Raw genomic sequence first — 19,220 nt, 5'->3', positions numbered from 1 at the left:
ATCCCACAGAGCTCCCCACATCCCCAGGATCCCACAGAGCTCCCCACATCCCCCATCCCACATCCCCCTGCAGCTGCTGGGGACAAAGGTACCTACGTGATGGTGAACAGGGGGTCTGCTGTCCTGTTAAAGCAGCTCCCAATTCCCATGGTGGCACGGCAGCCTCTCGGTGCCTGCTGTCCCCAGGCTGCCACTAAAGCTCCTCATCAGCCAGCAAGCCACCAAAGCCCACGGGGACCTGCCTGGCTGCTCAGCCAGGCTACAATCTCTTTTCTAGGTGACAGCAGAAGTGCCCCAGTCCATGCCCCTGGAGCCAGACAGGCTCTGGCAGCTCCCAGCCCGGAGCTCGGCAGCTGCTGCACAAGGGGAGGAGAGGAGAAGCCTCCTGGGGGAGGGATGACCCCAGAGCTCCACGTTTCCTTCCCATCTAATACCTCCAGAGGGAAGGTGGAGACTCAGGAGGATAAAAAGCTTATGCTTGAACTTACTGTTCACTCATCCAGCAAATGCTTAAGTCTTACTTTTCTTAACCTCCCGCCCTGTGGTTTACAACCTTGTGTGTTTTAAAAGAGGGAGGGACTATTTATGCCTTGTTCTTGTAATCACGAATAATTAATATTCATAATTACCCAGGCAGGAGGAAAATGAAGGCCCAGTATTTGGAGGGTTGAGATTTTGTCTGCTTTAAGCACCATCAAGGCTGGATATTGTTATGAAAGAAGATAATGAGAGTGGAGGGAAAAGCTCAGCTATAAAGACTCACTGCTCAGCATTTATTTTATTGCACTGTGTCAGGCACTACAGACTGGCTTCAAAAACCAGCCTGGATTTGGGTACAGCCTCTGAAACAGCTTAGATGTTTTCACTGCATTTTGTTCAATGTTTTTCTAATAATTTATCAAAGATGTTTGAGCCAAGCCCTGAGACTAAGCCATAAAAATATAATTCTCTCTTCCAAACACTTCTCACAAGGGAGGGGATTCAATGCAAAGATTCTTAGTGATAGTAAAATAAAGCACCGAGCTGAGCTTAAGATGTTTAAATAGCAAAATATCCACCACTCATTCTATTCTTAGCAGAAGTTCCCTTTTTGGATTATCATGTAACAGTAGTCATTCCCCAGCTCAACACTCTCACATTAACCTGCCACCTCCTCTGAAATTTGTGGATGGAGACCAAAAAAAACAAAGGTGATCAATTTAGAAAGCTGAGCAATTCATTAAGGAAGGAAATTGTAACAAATTCCCTCTCCTGTGCTGCTGAAATTCTGAATTTCACCCAGCAGAAGTGCCCTCCTTCCCCAGCCTCACCAGAATTCTGACCCTGCTGAGCAGCACCACCAAAGAGTGATGCCAGCACCAAATCTCCCCAGCCAAAGAGTCTTACAAGGTTTTAATCTAATTCAATGTTTTGCTCCAAATCCTGGATAACAACCAAAATTACCCAGCGTGATGCAAAAATACCCCTGGGATAAATTTAATCACTGTGCTACTGCCTTTAATAACACTGTTAATTATGACAGCAGCAGTCTGCAGCCATTTCTGCCCTACAAATTCCAAGGATATGAAATGACTGCAGAGCCTGGGAGCATGCACGGTACAGAATGAAGCTGTGGCTCCATCCAGCACGCTGGGAACCACTGCCTGGGGATGCTGTGCCCTGCTCAAGCCTCTCTGAGCTGCTGATTTGGGTTTTGACATCCCTGAGAACTCTGCTGCAGCATCTGGAACAGCAGCATCACCCCTGCTTTAAAGAGAGGATGGGAGATCCAAATCCACTCATCTGGAGAAACTGGAACAAAAACAAATTTCTATTTGCAGCAGCAAGCCAGAGCTCCTTCACACCAGGCATGGTTGATGTGTTTAGTGAGATTTTTCTGCTGCACAAAATTTTTATCTGAAGAAAGAAACACAATGAAGGGGACCAGGAAGCAGGGCTGGTCACCCTGTGAGGTGGCAGGCCATAAATATCACATTAATGCCTCCAAATCCACTGATCTGGAGAAACTTAAACTAAAACAAGTTTAAATTTGCAGCAGCAAGCCAGAGCTCCTTCACACCAGGCATGGTTGATGTGTTTAGTGAGATTTTTCTGCTGCACAAAATTTTTATCTGAAGAAAGAAACACAATGAATGGGACCAGGAAGAGAAGGGTTGGTCACCCTGTGAGGTGGCAGGCCATAAATATCACATTAATTCCTTCAGAAAGGCACAGCCCTAAACCAGATTTTCAACTTGTGGGAGCCACAAACTCACATCCCTGCCAGGACACACAAAAGATCCACCTCCAGAAAAGCCAACACGAAGATCTTGCAGGAACTACAGGCAAAAGTCACCTCAATGCAAGAAATTCCAGGTTTTTAATCCCCCCAGCAAAGCTGCTCCTGAAACTCTTCCAGCAAAGGATAAAGGAAGGCATTTCTGACAGATGGCTGCTGGTTGCTCAAGCAGGAACCAGACTAAGACAAGGAGCTGGAGAGGGATCAGCATCACAGAAACCTATTTTAGGAACTGCCTTTACCCAGATTTTTTACCCAGATTTTTTCCTTTTCAATCCTCTCCTTGACAGAACACAGTTCTTGACAAAACCAGCCTTATAACACATCTTTATCAGTAAAAATGTACTTTTTTGGTAACCCCAAAGTAATCAGGATCACAGAAATCTATTTCAGGAACTGCCTTTGCCCAGATTTTTTCCTTTTCAATCCTCTCCTTCCTTGACAGAACACAGTTCTTGACAAAACCAGCCTTATATCACATCTTTATCTGTAAAAGTTATGGTTTTTGGTAACCCCCAAAGTAATCAGGATCACAGAAACCTATTTTAGGAGCTGCCTTTACCCAGATTTTTTTCCTTTTCAGTCCTCTCCTTCCTTGACAAAACTAGCTGTATTCTTATAACACATCTTTATCAGTAAAAATGCATTTTTTTTAGTAACCCCCAAAAATAATTTGGATCACAGGAATCTATTTCAGGAACTGCCTTTACCCCGATTTTTTCCTTTTCAATCCTCTCCTTCCTTGACAAGGCATATTTATTGACAAAACCAGCCTTAGAACACATCTTTATCTGTAAAAGCTGTGGTTTTTTGGTAACCCCCAAAGTAATTTGGATCTAATCCTGCTCTGAAAAGCCACAGCAGGGAAGGTTTCAGACCAAGGCCACTAAATGGGAGCTAAAAAGGTTCCTGCAGACAGTTTTTCACAACTGTGCTCTCAGAGATGTTCATACACAGCATTTAAAATCGGAATTATTGCACTGAGGAGAGGCAGAAACACCACTGAGCACAAGGTGTGAAAATATCTTATTATCATCCTCCAAACTTCATTATTAGTTCAACACCCAGTGAAGGTTTCTCTTGAAGTTTTTGATCCTGCAATTCCAGAAAAGATAAAGATAAAATATGCCATTGAAAGACAATCCCCGTCCTAGAAATCAAACAGAATAATCCAAATTACACAAGGGAAGCCCCAGTATGAAAATACACCTTGGTGCTCATGTTTGGTTATTTTTTAAAGGAGGCACAGGCAATTTATCTGGCAAATCATGGTGGTTTTTTTTTTCTTAAAGCAAAATCATACAAATTCATATTCATAAATTCATTTGATTCCAAATATTCCTCACCCAAATTTCTTAGTTTATACTGCCACTGCAGTTTAAATGAAACAGTTAATAAATACCACCTGTTAGGAGGCTATTCTGTAAATAAACCTGCATCCTTTTATTGCCCAGAAATCAAACACCCAGCAGCTGTCACTGAGCTGCTGGGTCAGTTCAGCTCTCAGATGGGAGCTGGGATGATTCAAACTGCCTTGAATGGCTCTGCCCTGCACAGACCTAAAATCAGAGCACTTGTTCCAGCCTCTGGTTTCCAAATCCAGCTGGTCACTCCACCAGACAGAGCTGGTTTAAGAATTCCAGATGAAAATAACTGCAATTTCTGTTTTGACTACAGGATAAAGCACAATGGGAGAAAATATTTGTATTTCTTGTGCTTGATTACACAAAACATTTCCCTGTGCAGCTCGCTGGCTCCTCCAGCTCCATTGTTTGCCAGGGAAAAATAGAAAAAAAAAAAAAAAAAAATCAGGGCTTGTGAAAAACTACTGAGGTTGTGATTTATTGGTGAGAGAAGGCTAGGAAAATAGCCTGGGTAAAATTCCACATCTGAAACTCAGCTCAGCCCCAGCCCTGAGCAGGAGATCCAAGCAAAATGTTGGTGCTGCATGGGAATATAACAACATGAATATTTTGTATCTCAGGTTTGATTATTTGCAGAATGTGCCTGACTTTTCCTGCCCTAATATAAACTTGATGAGCTTTGCTTTGCTGCCCAGACACTGATTTATCTTCCAATTACTAAGCACATATTGAGCAAATGGATGCAGCAGCCCTGAAAAAAGCTCTTTGGTAAAACTGAGCCCTTCCACCCTTTTAAGCCAAGCATGGAAGCCTCTCCTACAACAGCCATAAAATTCAACTGAACAAGACCAATAAAAAAATAATAAATTAGGAGGTCAGGGAGAGATTACCTCAAATAGCAAAATTAAAAAAAAAAATAAAAATCAGTGCTTCCTATCACTTAAAGTTCAAACTCGGGTCATCTGAAGAGCTGAAATAGCCTTCAGGTAAAGATATCTTCAAAGCCTCTTTAGGGAACTGATTGGGAACCTCTGCAGCGCCTGTCTGGGGTTAAATCCTCCTAAATCTGGGATCAGGGAGCTGCTGCCAGCAGGGATGCTCCCCCTGGCAGCAGCAGCAGGAATTTGGGAGGGACCAAAGGATCCCCAGGCCCTGCCTGAGGAAGGAGTGGGACAATCCCGGAATCTAAAACCCAAATCCACACAGCATTTACCACTGACCTTTTAAATACTCTGATTTTCTCTTTTTGTCCTTAAGGAACTGCCAAAGGTTTTATCTTCTACTTTACTTAGAAGGGAAGAAAGAATAAGGGAATACTCTGATTTTCTCTCTTTGTCCTTAAAAGGTTTTATCTTCTACTTTACTTAGAAGGGAAAAAAGAATAAGGGAATATTCTGATTTTCTCTTTTTGTCCTTAAGGAACTGCCAAAGGTTTTATCTTCTACTTAGAAGGGAAGAAAGAATAAGGGAATACTCTGATTTTCTCTCTTTGTCCTTAAAAGGTTTTATCTTCTACTTTACTTAGAAGGGAAAAAAGAATAAGGAAATATTCTGATTTTCTCTTTTTGTCCTTAAGGAACTGCCAAAGGTTTTATCTTCTACTTTACTTAGAAGGGAAGAAAGAATAAGGGAATACTCTGATTTTCTCTCTTTGTCCTTAAAAGGTTTTATCTTCTACTTTACTTAGAAGGAAAAAAAATAAGGAAATACTCTGATTTTCTCTTTTTGTCCTTAAGGAACTGCCCAAGCTTTTATCTTCTACTTTAATTAGAAGAAGAAAAATAAAGAGAGATGAGTGATCTAAGCAATGGACCAAGTGAGTCACAGGCAGAAAATTTCAGTTCTTGAAAAGGACGCTGCAGTGCCTAAGGCAAAGAGCCTGCACAGCTCAGACCTGCCTTATTCCACAGAAATCCTCTGCTCAAAGGTGATCCCTGCCCTGTGTTTCACAGCAGGACATTCCATCCCTAACAGCCCAGAGCACTCCCAGAACCCTGCAGCAACAAATCCCATTGGCATTAAAGCAAAGGTGGTGTGCAGGCACCAAAGAAAAATTATTTTTTACTTATATTTGAATTTTTAAATTTTTTTTACTATTTTTTTGGCTTAGAGATTGGTTAATTGAGAGTTGTTTGAAAAAGTTTTGTTTTATTTTTAGTTTTATGAGAAGGGTGAGATAATACAGATGTTATCATTTGTGTCATTACAATTAGAAGTTGACTATTTTTTAATTACGAAACACTCTGTCTCTTGGTTTATTAGTTTTTTGTCACACTATGTTGTAGTTGTTTTAAAGTTAATAAATTAGAACTACTTTTTTAATTACGAAACACTAAGTGTTTGGTTTGTTCATTTTTTGTCATACTACATTGTAGTTGTTTTAAAGTTAATAAATTAAAACTACTTGTTCTTGTGGGTCTTACTACAATGTATTTTTTTATAGTTTTATTTCTCTAAATAATTTTTTTCTAGCTCTATTTCTCTTTGAACAATATTCGTTCCATTTTATTGTATTTCTAAGTCAGCATTCCCACTGCTTCCTGCTTCCACTTCTGAGTAAAAGGGATTTCATCTGTGTGAAAGCTGCAGAAAACACACGTTTATTGCAGTTATTGTGCAATCCTGAAACCAAACCCATTTCTGACCATCAACCCTTCCAAGGAGCACAACGTGAACCTCCCATCCAGCTTCAAAACTGCAGCTTCCCACAACAGGGAGCTCTCCCTGGAGAATTTCTAATTCCTCTCCATCCCCAAACTCAGCTGGAATCAATACCTGCCAAGCAGGAGCAGCAGGAAAGGTGTTCCACCAGCCAATTAAACTGCTTTTTTATCCTTGTCCCTTATGGAGGCTGCCAGAAATCACTGCCACACCTGACAGCTCATGCTGTGTCTCTTTTTATTTTCTTTTTTTTTTTTTTAATTTTTTTTTTTTATCAGCTGCTTATTATTCTGAAGATCCTTATTCCTGAAGGTGCTTTTTCCTGAAGATCTTTATTCTGAAGATCGTTATTTCTGAAGATCCTTTTTCCTGAAGGTTTTTATTCTGAAGATCCTTATTCTGCAGATTCTTATTCCTGAAGATTCTTATTCCTGAAGATTCTTATTCCTGAAGATCTTTATTCTGAAGATCCTTTTTCTTCAAGATTCTTTTCCCTGAAGATTTTTATTCTGAAGATCCTTATTCTGAAAATCCTTATTCTTAAGATCCTCATCCCTGAAGATCTTTATTCTGAAGATCTTTATTTCTGAAGATCCTTTTTCCTGAAGATTTTTATTCTGAAGATCCTTATTCTGCAGATTCTTATTCATGAAGATCTTTATTCTGAAGGTCATTATTCTTGAAGATCCTTATTCTGAAAATCCTTTTTCCTGAAGATTCTTATTCCTGAAGATCTTTATTTCTGAAGATCCTTTTTCCTGAAGATCCTTTTCCCTGAAGATTTTTATTCTGAAGATCCTTATTCTGCAGATTCTTATTCCTGAAGATCTTTATTCTTAAGGTCATTATTCTTGAAGATCCTTATTCTGAAAATCCTTATTCCTGAAGATCTTTATTCTTGAAGATCCTTATTCTGAAGATCCTTATTCATTGCTGACACATATCAGAATTCAGCCCCAGTATTCATCAGAATACTGCTGATTATTTTATAAAGATTTGCTATCAGGCGCTATGTCTAGAGTTGCTTTTGTCAAATAAAGTTAATTCATAGCACATTTTCTCCAAGCACTAAACCAGCCACACTCACTGAAAAATTTAAAATTAAAAAGGTGAAAGAATTTAGGGGGAAGGAAAAAAAAAAAAGCAAACAACCCAACCAAAAAGCCACCAAAGCACCATCACGACATCACATCCTGCTCTGCCTCCAGAGCTTCCATGGCATTGCAGAGTGGTGCTGCAGCTTCTGGGAAAGCCAAACCAACTCCCAGGGGACAGCTCTGGCCCTGGCAGGGCTCCTGGCATCCTCCAAGCTCCCTTCTTCACCTGACTGCAACCACTGCAACCACTGCAACCACTGCAACCACTGCACTGCCAACCCCAGCACAGCCAAGCCTTGCAAGGGAAAGTTGCTCCATTTCCATCTTCCACCACTCAGAAAAAAGGAGTAAATTCTGCAGAGGGTGAGTCCTGGGGAGAAATTACCTTGAAATCTGCTTTTTATCCAGGCCAGCATCCCAAGCTGCTCCTGGGGAGGGTCAGGTCCTTCCTGTCCAAAATATTTCCCACCTGCAGGGTTGGGGATGCCCAGCACAGGGCAGAAAATTGGGGTTGCTTGTGGGAAATGGATTTGTAGAAAATTCTTCAAGTTTGATAGACGTTTTTTACAAAGTGTATTTCTATTTCTATTTCCATTTCCATTTCTATTTCTATTTCTATTTTGAGATAAGAAATGCTGATTTAGAAATGCCATAGGATAGGCCAGACATTGCTGAGAGAGAAATGGAACCAGAAACAATTTTCAAAAGGTGGCCTTGCAAATAAAACTAAATATTTTTGAGGAATAGAACTATGAAAGATGCATTACCCCCTGAGGGGTAATTTTAGATTATTAAGGCATTTACAGCACGGTGTGCTTAAAGCTGACAGGCCAAGGAACGTTTATAATATATTGTAATTAGGAAATAGTTGGATTCTGATTGTGGTGGTGTGAATTATAACATCTGTATTGTCTCACCTTTCACATGGGACTGTAAACGGAATAAAAGTTTTTCAAACACCTCTCAGCTGCCCCATCTCTGGGTCAGAAAAGGGTTTAATCCAACAGTTGCTCTGCAGCAGTGCCTTTTTTATTTTTAATTTCAATGCGAGTAAAATGATGAACCTTAAAGCTCAAATAAAACACAAAAGCAGGCGTCCCTGAGTAACTAACTTGGAGATAACTCTGCTATTAATAGAAAGAGCAAAAACCCCCTCATGTCTATTTTTACAGAGATGTGTATTTTTATAGATACACCAAATTGTGAAGCTCATTTCACAGTAGGATCTGGCTGGCTTCTTGTATTAGCACTCCAGAAATTTAACATATTAAGCTCCAGAAACAGTTCTCTGGTGGATAAATACAAATCTCAGAGCTCAGAGGGGAAATTCTCTGGCCAGCAAAATCCTTCCTCTGCCAGGAATTTTGGCTCAAGCAAGGCTGGCACCAGCCTGGCAAAATCAGCTCCAGGCAGAGCTTCCCACGTGGCAGGAAAAGCAGCTGCAAATCCCACAGCACTGCCTTGAGCACAGAAATTACACTTCTCATGCCACAGATGGATGCAAGGCACGCTGATATTTTCAAAGGCAGGCCAAAAAAAAAAAGGGAAAAAAAATAATAAAATCAATGACAGAGATAAAACTGATTTCTTATTCCTTCTCCTGAAGGCAAGAGGATTTTACATGATTCATCTTCATGCCCACTTTAGGAAATGCAAATAAAAGTATTGGTGAGACTATTTTTGAATTCTTCCTCAGGACAGGAGAACAGATTTCCCATGTTTTGGAGGAGCATGAAATTACAGATGCTGTTCCACAGGCATCAGTGCAACAATCACCACAAAACAAAAATTAATATGCAGAGCAGGAGTAAGTGAGAAAGTTCTGCTCTTCAATGAAGAGACCCCAAGAATAAATCAACAATTTAGGAGTGCAAGATCCCTGTGGCCTGAGAGTAGCAAATAACAAAGCAAGTCTGAGAAATTATTGAATTGTGGGGGAGCTGAGGAAGAGAAAAACCAGAGCAGAAATCATCCTTTTGTCACTTTAGAAAAACACTCTGCACATTTTCTGTTTGCTGCCTTTTTATTCCAGCAGCTTCCTAAAACCTAACCAAGCCTGACATTATTCTGTGGGAAAAACCTTTTAAAAGGCAATCAGCCAAAGTTGAGTACTGCATGATATATTTACATTAAATTCTCTAAATATATATATAAGATATATAATAGGTTCTAAATTACTGCTGGGTTATTTTGAACAAACTTGGGGTGCACCCAGCAGGTTTTGGAGAACCTTAGGATGGAATTGAACCCCATAATCAGAATTATTCTATAGAAAAAACCTTTTTGGTCATAAAACCCAAAAGAAAACCCACTAAAAGAAATAAAACCCAAAATAAAAGCCAGCAAAAATTGAGCACTGCCTGATAAATATGCATTAAATTCTTTATAAATTATCCAGACATGTACAAGTCAGATTCTACTGGGTTATTCTGCACATCCCTGGGGTGCACTCAGCAGGTTTTGGAGAGCCCCAGGATGGAACTGAGCCCTATAAATCAGAATTATTCTATAGAAAAAACCTTTCTGGTCATAAAACCCAAAAGAAAACCCAGAAAAAATTGGGCACCGCCCAATATATTCACATTAAATTCCATATAAATCATACAGGTACAGAAGTTAAATTCTACTGGGTTATTCTGCACACCCCTGGGGTGCACACAGCAGGTTTTGGAGAGCCCCAGGATGGAAAGGAACCGCAGAAATCAGAATTATAAAACAAACCTTTTGGTCATAAAACCCAAAAGAAAACCCAGGAAAACTGAGCACCGCCCAATATATTCACATTAAATTCCATATAAATCACACAGATACAGAAGTTAAATTCTACTGGGTTATTCTGCACACCCCTGGGGTGCACCCAGCAGGTTTTGGAGAGCCCCAGAATGGAAGGGAACCCCAGAAATGTGCTGAGGATGAGGAGGATGAGGAGGATGAGGAGGATGAGGAGGAGGAGGATGAGGATGATGAGGAGGAGGAGGATGAGGATGAGAAGGATGAGGAGGAGGATGAGGAGGATGAGGATAAGGAGGATGAGGAGGAGGATGATGAGGATGATGATGAGGAGGAGGATGAGGATGAGAAGGATGAGGAGGAGGATGAGAAGGATGATGAGGAGGAGGATGAGAAGGAGGATGAGGATGATGAGGATGAGGAGGAGGAGGATGAGGAGGACTCACGGCTGGGAGTGAGCGGTCTCGTAGCGCTCGAAGGAGTGGGACAGGTCGTGCTTGTTGTTCATGTAGCACTGGGTGCACAGGTCGTAGTCAAAGCACATTTTGCATTTCCACCTCATGCCTCGGATCCCGTGCTTCTTGCAGCAGTCGCAGATGATGTTGGGGTGACGGACACCTGGGGGGGCAAAAAGGAATGGGAGATGCACACAAATTCCAGGGAAAATCCAGTTTTTAGAAGCACCCTTCCAGCACTGCAGAATGCCAAACCCCTCCAGAAAAAGATCTTTGAGATCCACAGAAATTCCAAGGAAAATCAGGTTTTTAGAAGCACCCTTGCAGCATGCCAAACTTTCAAAAAAAGACCTTTGAGATCCACACAAATCCCAAGGAAAATCAAGTTTTTAGAAGCTTTCCTTTCAGCATTGCAGAATGCCAAACCTTTCTAGAAAATATCTTTGAGATCCACACAAATTCCAGGAGCATTTCGCACACAAACACGATGCACCTAGAAATCCTGTGAGTCCTGTGTTTACCTCTTTCCAGCTTCTTACATTCCCATTTTTTTAAGCCAGTCATGTCTGAAATAAATACCTCTGTTCATTACAGCACAAATACTGCTCAAGGAGGAGTGCCATGCTTAGTGCAGGACATTGAAACAGTTCTGCTTCTAAAGATAAATTATTTAAGGGCTAGAAAACCCTGGAACAACTGTTCTGAATGAACCCACTACTCTAATCTACACTTCACAGAATTAGGAAACACAACTGTAAAGAGGATTTGAATGAAACTTGATGAATGCATGTTTTAAAGGGGGGAAAATTGTGTATTTTAGGTGCTGCAATGTGAAGTGATATGTGTCACTTGAAATACCCATTTCCTGGCTGGAGGGCCTCTCTGCAGGAGGACAAAGTCAGAGAAGTGTTCAGCTCACAGGTGGAAAAAGCAGGGAAGCAGAGCCTTGGCAAAGAGGGAAACAGGAATGGCCAGGCCATGGCCAGGTGGTGCCAAAGCTGTGCCAGGACACGGGACAGGGGCAGGAGGTGGCTGTGCCCTTTCCCATGCCCTGCTCCAGCAGAGCCTTTGCACAGAGGAAAACCAGGTGGTGCCAAAGCTGTTCCAGGACATGGGACACTGGCAGAAGGTGCCCTTTCCCATGCCCTGCTCCAGAAGAGCCTTTGAAGAGAGGGAAACCAGGACCCCAAAGGCTGTGCCAGGATATGGGACAGGGGCAGGAGGTGGCTGTGCCCTTTCCCATGCCCTGCTCCAGCAGAGCCTTCACATAGAGGGACACAGGAATGCCCTGGCCATGGCCAGGTGGTGCCACAGCACATGGGAGAGAGTCAGGAGGTGGCTGTGCCCTTGCCCAGACTCTGCCCAAGCAGAACCTTCACACAGAGGGACACAGGAGTGCCCTGGCCATGGACAGGTGGTGCCAAAGGCTGTGCCATCACACGGGACAGGGTCAGGGGGCGGCTGTGCCCTTTCCCAGCAGAACCTCCATGCAGAGCCAAGCAGGAATGTCCTGGCCATGGCCAGGTGGTGCCAAAGGCTGTGCCATCACATGGGACAGGGTCAGGAGGCGGCTGTGCCCTCTCCCAGCAGAACCTTCACATAGAGGGACACAGGAATGGCCAGGCCACAGCCAGGTGGTGCCAAAGCTGTGCCATCACACAGGACAGGGTCAGGAGGTGGCTGTGCCCTTTCCCAGCAGAACCTCCATGCAGAGCCAAGCAGGAATGCCCTGGCCATGGCCAGGTGGTGCCACAGCACATGGGACAGGGTCAGGAGGTGGCTGTGACCTCTCCCAGCAGAACCTTCACACAGAGGGACACAAGAATGGCCAGACCATGGCCAGGTGGTGCCAAAGGCTGTGCCATCACATGGGACAGAGTCAGGAGGCGGCTGTGCCCTTTCCCAGACTCTGCCCAAGCAGAACCTTCACACAGAGGGACACAGGAGTGCCCTGGCCATGGCCAGGTGGTGCCAAAGGCTGTGCCATCACATGGGACAGGGTCAGGAGGCGGCTGTGCCCTTTCCCAGACTCTGCCCAAGCAGAACCTTCACACAGAGGGACACAGGAGTGCCCTGGCCATGGCCAGGTGGTGCCAAAGGCTGTGCCATCACACGGGACAGGGTCAGGAGGTGCCTGTGCCCTTGCCCAGCAGAACCTCCACGCAGAGCCAAGCAGGAACGCCCTGGCCAGCAGCAGCGAGGCTCAGCAGGGCTGCCCGAGGCTGGCGGGGCGCAGGAGGCGCGGTGCCAGGGGCCGTGCCCGCTGTGCTCACCGATCTGGGCGTTGTCGTAGAGCAGCAGGTCGTAGGCGCCCTGGAAGCCCGTGCGGTAGTTGGTCCTGTTGCCCTGATCCCACTGCACCACCACGGTCTTGTCGGGCGTGGTGGGGCTGCCCGCGCGGCCGATCTCCACCACGGTGCCCACGTTGCCCTCGCCGCTGTCCTGGCTGCCCCACTTCCAGTCCACGCCACGGACTACCCTCATCCCCACCTGCATGCTGGCATGGGGGTCGGGCTCCATGGATGTGCAGAGCAAACCCTAAATCTGCTCCTCCTCTGCGGTCTCGGAGACGGGCGGGATCAGCAGCAGCATGGTCAGCACACCTGGAAATGCAACAGGGATTTTGGTGGTGCCACTGCACACTTCACATTTCCCCCCTACCACCACCCCCAAAATCATCTGCAGAAAAAGCCTGCCCTGCTGAGGAGATAAATCTGTTTTATTCCCAACTGGGATTCTCACAGCTTAAGCACTGATGGGGGTGATACAAAAAGTAACCAGGCTTCCAAGGCTCATCAGCATCTGCAATAATATCCAAAAACTCCTTCCAGAGAGTTGTGCATGAGGGAAGAGAACTAGGCTAAGAGTCCACAAAATTCCAGTACCGGCCCTTGATGCCAAACTCAAGAATAAGCCCAGAGACACAACCGCAGCAGAAACGAGCAAGCAAAGTAAAGAAAATTGAAAGAAATTACCAAGAAAACACCAGCAGCAGGATTTTAGCAATAAAAGTGAATCTCAGCCCATTTTTCAGGAAGTCTCACATGCATCTCATCTTAGTACAGCACTGCTGAGTTTCACTTGCCCTTCAAGTCAGTTTTGGTTTTCATTTGAGGATACGGGAAGTTTTAAAACCCAAAAGAAGCGTTTGCCTGTTTTCCCCAAGTAAGGGCAGTTTTTCAAACATGGCCAATGTCAGATTGATTTCAGTCTTTTCCTGTTATTTTTCCACGAGCTACAGCAGGAACGGGGCAGGGCTGGTGCTCCAGCTGCAATAAACCCAGCAGATTTAGTGCTGGGATCAGTGAGACAGGGACAGCCTTCCCAGCTGTTGCCATGACAATGGGTAAATGAGGTGAACACCACACAGATGCAGCACATCCTCAGCTCTGAATGAAATCAGATTCTTAAATCAAACAGCTTCTCAAATCCTTGTTTCTCTCTTTACCAGCACAAGACAGACAAGAGGAATGTGGCTTTCAATATGCAGAGCCTGGAAAAAAATCTCATGTAGCATCCTTGGGTCTCCCTCTTCCTCCTGAGCTACCCATAACACCCAGATTTTTTTAAATATTCAAAAAAAAAGGCCCAAGAGGATGCCAAGGGATGGAAAATGCAGCTGGCACAAACAAAGTGCCACGACATAGAGGCTGGGGAGCTGCTCCAGCTGAGGGGACGTGCTCAGCCCCAGCAGCAGGAGCAGCTCTGGGCCCTGGGATGTGCTGTGAACGCTCCCACCCGCCAAGAAAAACACCTGCAACCACCAAACCCTAAAAATAAACCCATCCTCCAGGCAAACATCCCCTTTTGGAGTGGGGAGGAGTGGGGTGATGCAAAACCACATTGCCAGCGTGCAGCGTGGGCCTGATCTCTGCTCAGCTTCAGCCTCTCCCCCTCCCCACTGCTGTGCCACCCAAACTCCTGGCACAGCAGAACAGATCCAAGCCAGCTGTCCTTGTGCACTCCACATCATCCAACCCTCTCATCAGCACTAAAACTTGCCCTGGGGGACTCTTTTGTTTGCTTTTGTGGGGGTGATCAGTGTTTACTGTCTTTATGAGAGCAGGAATTATCAAAGAATATCCTTTTTTGTGATATTTTCCCTCTTCCTCCAGATCACTGATGAATAAAATGGAATATTTATTGCTTCAACTAAGAGGCAGGACTGCTTTTTTTTTTTTTTTTTTTTTTTTTTTTTTTTTTTTTAAAGGCTGCTATGAACCAGTCAAGCAGAGAAAACAAATGGGAACATCCAACAATGCAAAATAAAGCACAGTTCAATTATTGTGACAGGGCTTTTCCCTAAAAAGAACCACCCCACCACCCTTTCCTGTTTCATCCAAGGGAACTGGGGGTGGGTACCAACAGTGGGAAAAGGAATTTCATGCTTAGGGAAGGAAGCAACAAATTCCACAGGGTACTGGATGGGGATAAAGAGTCACTTCCCAGCCTTCCTCTCCCCAGGAATGAATGAACCACCCCAGGCTTAGAACTCTCAGTATTCCAAAGAAAGCAATGCCAGTTCCTGCAATTATTGATGAAAGAACATTCCAGGCTGTCCCACAAACCCATAAAACCCTCCAGCATAAAGGAGGATAATCTCTCCCTGTGGGAAATGGATTTGTAAGGAATTCTCCAGGCCTAGCAGAAGACTCACACAGTGTGTGCAAACCTTGAGATAAGAAATGCTGATTGAGAAATGAATGGGATAGGACAGACATTGCTGAGAGAGAAATGGAACCAGAAACAAGTTTCAAATAATATCCTTGCAAATAAGACTGGGAACTTTGGAGAAATGGAACTGTGAAAGATGCACTGGAGTAGGAGCCACGAGGGGTAAATTTAGATTATTAACTTTAAGGCATTTACAGCGTGGTGTGGCTAAAGCTGACAGGCCAATAAATACTTATAGTGTATTGTAATCAGGAAATAGTTGGTTTTTGATTGTTGTGAATTATAACATCTGTATTGTCTCACCCTTCACATGAGACTGAAAACAGAATAAAAGTTTTTCAAACACCTCTCAGCTGCCCCATCTCTGGGTCAGAAAAGGGTTTAATCCAACACCTCTCCAGGCACTGCCACATCCTGACAAGTGCCCAGCAGAGAATCCCGACAGCAGAGTGTCCCACAAAGCCAAACCCACATTCCCCTGTGCACCTTCCCAAAAATTTTGGAGGCTGCTGGAGCTCAGCGTGATGCTGAATGCCTTTAAAGGAGCTGCAAAAAAGCACCAGCAGCCCCTGGCTGGCTGATCTGAGGATGCCTTCCTAAGGTGAATATTCCATTTTCCACACAAGAAGGCACCCGGTGCATCCTGCACTCCCATCTCCTCCTCAGGGGAGGTGCAGAACAGGAGGAAAGGTTTATTCAAAACCTTTAGGAGATGAATTATGGAGCTCTTGTGGGCTGAGCCTTGCCAGAGCAGCATTATTGACCTCCTAAGTGGAAATGTTTCACTCACTGAAGCAAATACTCCTCCCTCGATGCTGCCTGGGCTGTAATTATTCCAGGTAGAGCTGCCAGAAATGAATCAGAGAGAAAACATCAGTTTCCCATGGGAATTTCAAGTAACCATGAAGGAATAATCCATTATAACAAGAGCAAATTTCTGAATCCTCCTCTAACATTCTGACCTTGCCTGCTCTGACACAGCCTAGATGTAATCTCTCACTTTTAGGAAATCCCACTAAAACTTAATTGGAAAACAGGGAAATACTCCAGCTTTCAGCTCACAAAATTTTATCTCCAATAACTGTGGCAACTTTCTGCCAATATCCAAATATTTCAGCCCAATTTCCACCTCGTGGGAGGCAAAGGTTGCTGCTGGTGTGGCCCCACAGCAAACAGAACCCAGTGCTGTAAGCAGCTGACAAAAATCAGTGCCTGGAACCTGGTGATCACATTATTTGAACAGCATGGTAAACAGAGGATGTGTTTAAAAGGAAAAAAAAAAAAAAGCTTTTTTTTTTTCTTCCCACACATATTTTGCAGTTTGAATTGCCTTGAGGTGAACTGCTCCATTTTACAGGGATTTGCCCATGCAGGAGATACTTCCTCAGGCAAGTGCAAATCACACACTTCTCCAAAATTCCCAACTTCCCCAAGTGATCACTCCCCAGATCAGTCAGCATTACATTTTGAAAATAACACCACTGTCCATTTCTTACCCTTTTCATTCTCTTTGACTCTTCCAGTGCCATTAAATAAAGTCTCATCAAGCCATTAGGAATGTAGATGGATCAGCTACCACCACTGTAAAGCTTCAAGACTTAATTTTGCATATCCTCTCACATCAAGAATATCAAAATAATTTTGGTGCACTGGCTGAATTAAGCCAGCTCATAGAATTAAAACCTGCTGGGTTTTAGCACTTTCTCCACTACTCCTGTGAGCATTTCCCTACAGAAATAAGGCTCAGCGGGGTTTTTCCCCTTTCCTGACACAAATTTCACAGCTCAATGTGCCATCAAATATTGCTCCTTACCTGCAAGCCAGAAATAAATACTTTTCTGCTCTTTAATAACACAACCAGGATCAAATACCCCTGCTCAAGGCTTTCAGCTGCTAAGTTTATTACTAAGGTTGGCATTCATGCCAAAATCCTGAAATTCACACAAATGTAGTTACTGTTAGATGAAAACAGAGCAGAAAACCAGCAGAACACACAGAAAATGAATATTTTGGACCCACCATCACTTGGACAGTGCCGTGCAGCAGAGAAGCTGTGGCTGCCCCATCCCTGGAAATGTCCAAGGCCAGGCTGGACAGGGCTTGGAGGAACTGCAAAGAGGATGGGTTTTAATGCTCCTTCCAACCCAAAGCAGTCTGGAATTCCATGAGATTTCCCCTGCAAAGCCCCAGTGACACTTTTCTTCCTTTCTCCTGGTGCAGACAGGAATTTTGTTTCATCTCAAATTTTGCAAAATGGCATCACCAGCACAGGGGAGGGAGGCGGAGAGGAGCAGATGCTGCTTTTGTGGCTTAAATACCAACAGCAGAGAAATGAAGGCATTTTACTGATAAATCAGCTTGAGATTAAATAAATAATAAAAAAAAAAATCAGATGTGGGGCAGCTGCCACTGGTGAAATCAATCAATCACAAAAAAAAAAAAATAAAAAAGCCTGTGGGGAGGTGAAATAATTTCCAGGGCCCAAACCTCACGTGCTCCCAGAATATATTTAACTGCATTACATAAACAGAATAAAGCAGGTGATTAATAGGCCTTTGCTCAGGGATTAATATCTTGTCATTCCAGCATGAGAGCAGGCACAGGCACATCCTGAAACACAAGGGAGGAAATGCTAAAAATAACCAGCCAGGCTCAGTCCCCACCGAGCATTTTATCTCTGCAATCAACACTTGGCCTTTACAAATGCCAGCCCATTGATCTGTTTTGCCCAAACTGAATTCTCCATTTCATTTTACACTGGTTGTGTGCTGATACTGAGTTGTTTCTTTCCCTTTCAGCAATATTTGAGTGGTTTTCACTCTGTTTTTCCATCTATTCCTTCACCCTGTTAAAGGATGTAGGTGTAAAGGAAAATTTATGTGCAAACTCTTCATTCCAGCATTCTGATTTCCTAAAAAATGGACATCAACCTCAGAATAAATGACCTAAATAAATGATCTTCCACCTTCAGGTGGAAGAATTTAGAGAGAAGTCACACATTTTAAATTTTGGGTTCATTGTGTGTGAGCATGGCAGGAGCCAAAAGCTGCAGTGGACACAAAAACTGCACTGAGCTGGCCTTGAACCTTCAATTTAACTCAAATTTCACCCCCACCCCCTGATGAACACAGGCACAGAAAAGTGAACCTGCTCCAAAAACGTAACACTGATCTGCACAAAATCCAAACTGGCTTTGCCTCCCTGAGAGCTGTGGACCAAAAAGGGCTTTTTGTCAGCAGTGAGTAACAAAATTAATTAAACAGAAAAGTGGCAGCAATCACCCAGGAGCAAAGGCACAGCAAAGTGTTTTTCATGAATCAGCTCCGTGCTGACTGCAGGACTTGGATTGCACAATGGTCAATATTTGCTTTAAAACCCTGAAATGCAAACAGCACCTTTAGGAAACAGCACCATAAACCACAAATAAGCAGCTGGCACACCAGAAGCTGTGGCACACCACAGGGCACTGGGTTGGGCTGGGATTCCCTTCATTTCCTTCTCTGCTTTGATTTTGTGACCAAAGCAGTGCTGACAGCACAGTGGGCTTTGAGCTGGGGCTGAACAATCCAAGCTTTTCCTGGTTTTCCCACTGAGGCTGAAGATGCACAGGAATTTTGGATGAAGCAGCCCAAGTGACCACAGGCGCTCAGCAAAATAAAAAAAAAAAAAAAAAAAAATGGGGGGAGAAATAGGAAAGGGGAATGTTTGGAGTCTCTTTGCCTCCCCAAAAAATCTTTGCACCTGAGGAATTCCTTAATTTCACCCTTCCAGCCCTGCTCCCTGTCCCACTGGAGCTGCCTGCCAGGGTTAACCCACCCCACACAGAAAGGTGGAATATCTCCAGCCAGCTCAGAGATGCTCAAAAATCAACATTTCTACATCAGCATCAATCAAACCCTACAAAAGCACAAGTCCCCTCTACCAGCTCCTACTCCACAGGAAAACTTCAGGCTTCAAATTG

General features: G+C 43.8%; 1 protein-coding gene across 8 annotated transcripts in view; it reads right to left on the bottom strand.

Annotated features, from left to right (window-relative positions):
• MIB2 (MIB E3 ubiquitin protein ligase 2) overlaps positions 1–19,220 on the bottom strand; it is a 51,187-nt gene that overhangs the window by 25,881 nt on the left and 6,086 nt on the right. For 5 of the 8 annotated variants that reach the window (XR_014949766.1, XM_021529855.3, XM_085558726.1 and 2 more), the window contains exons 2-3: positions 12,859–13,188; positions 10,577–10,748 (exon numbers count right to left, since the gene is read on the bottom strand). Coding sequence is in view for 6 of the 8 variants with exons in the window: in XM_021529855.3 (XP_021385530.3) it covers positions 10,577–10,748; positions 12,859–13,105 (419 nt within the window). In the remaining 2 variants the exon portion in view is untranslated. Of the gene's footprint in view, positions 1–96; positions 10,533–10,576; positions 10,749–12,858; positions 13,189–19,220 lie in introns of those variants that run through there. The other 3 variants (XR_014949767.1, XM_085558727.1, XM_085558728.1) reach the window with 2 other exon arrangements.

The sequence above is a fragment of the Lonchura striata genome, chromosome 21 (assembly GCF_050655825.1).
Source record: "Lonchura striata isolate lonStrDom1 chromosome 21, ASM5065582v1, whole genome shotgun sequence".
Lineage (NCBI taxonomy): Eukaryota > Metazoa > Chordata > Aves > Passeriformes > Estrildidae > Lonchura > Lonchura striata.
Note: the sequence above shows the minus strand (reverse complement) of the source record. Positions and strands in the feature narration are given on the sequence as shown.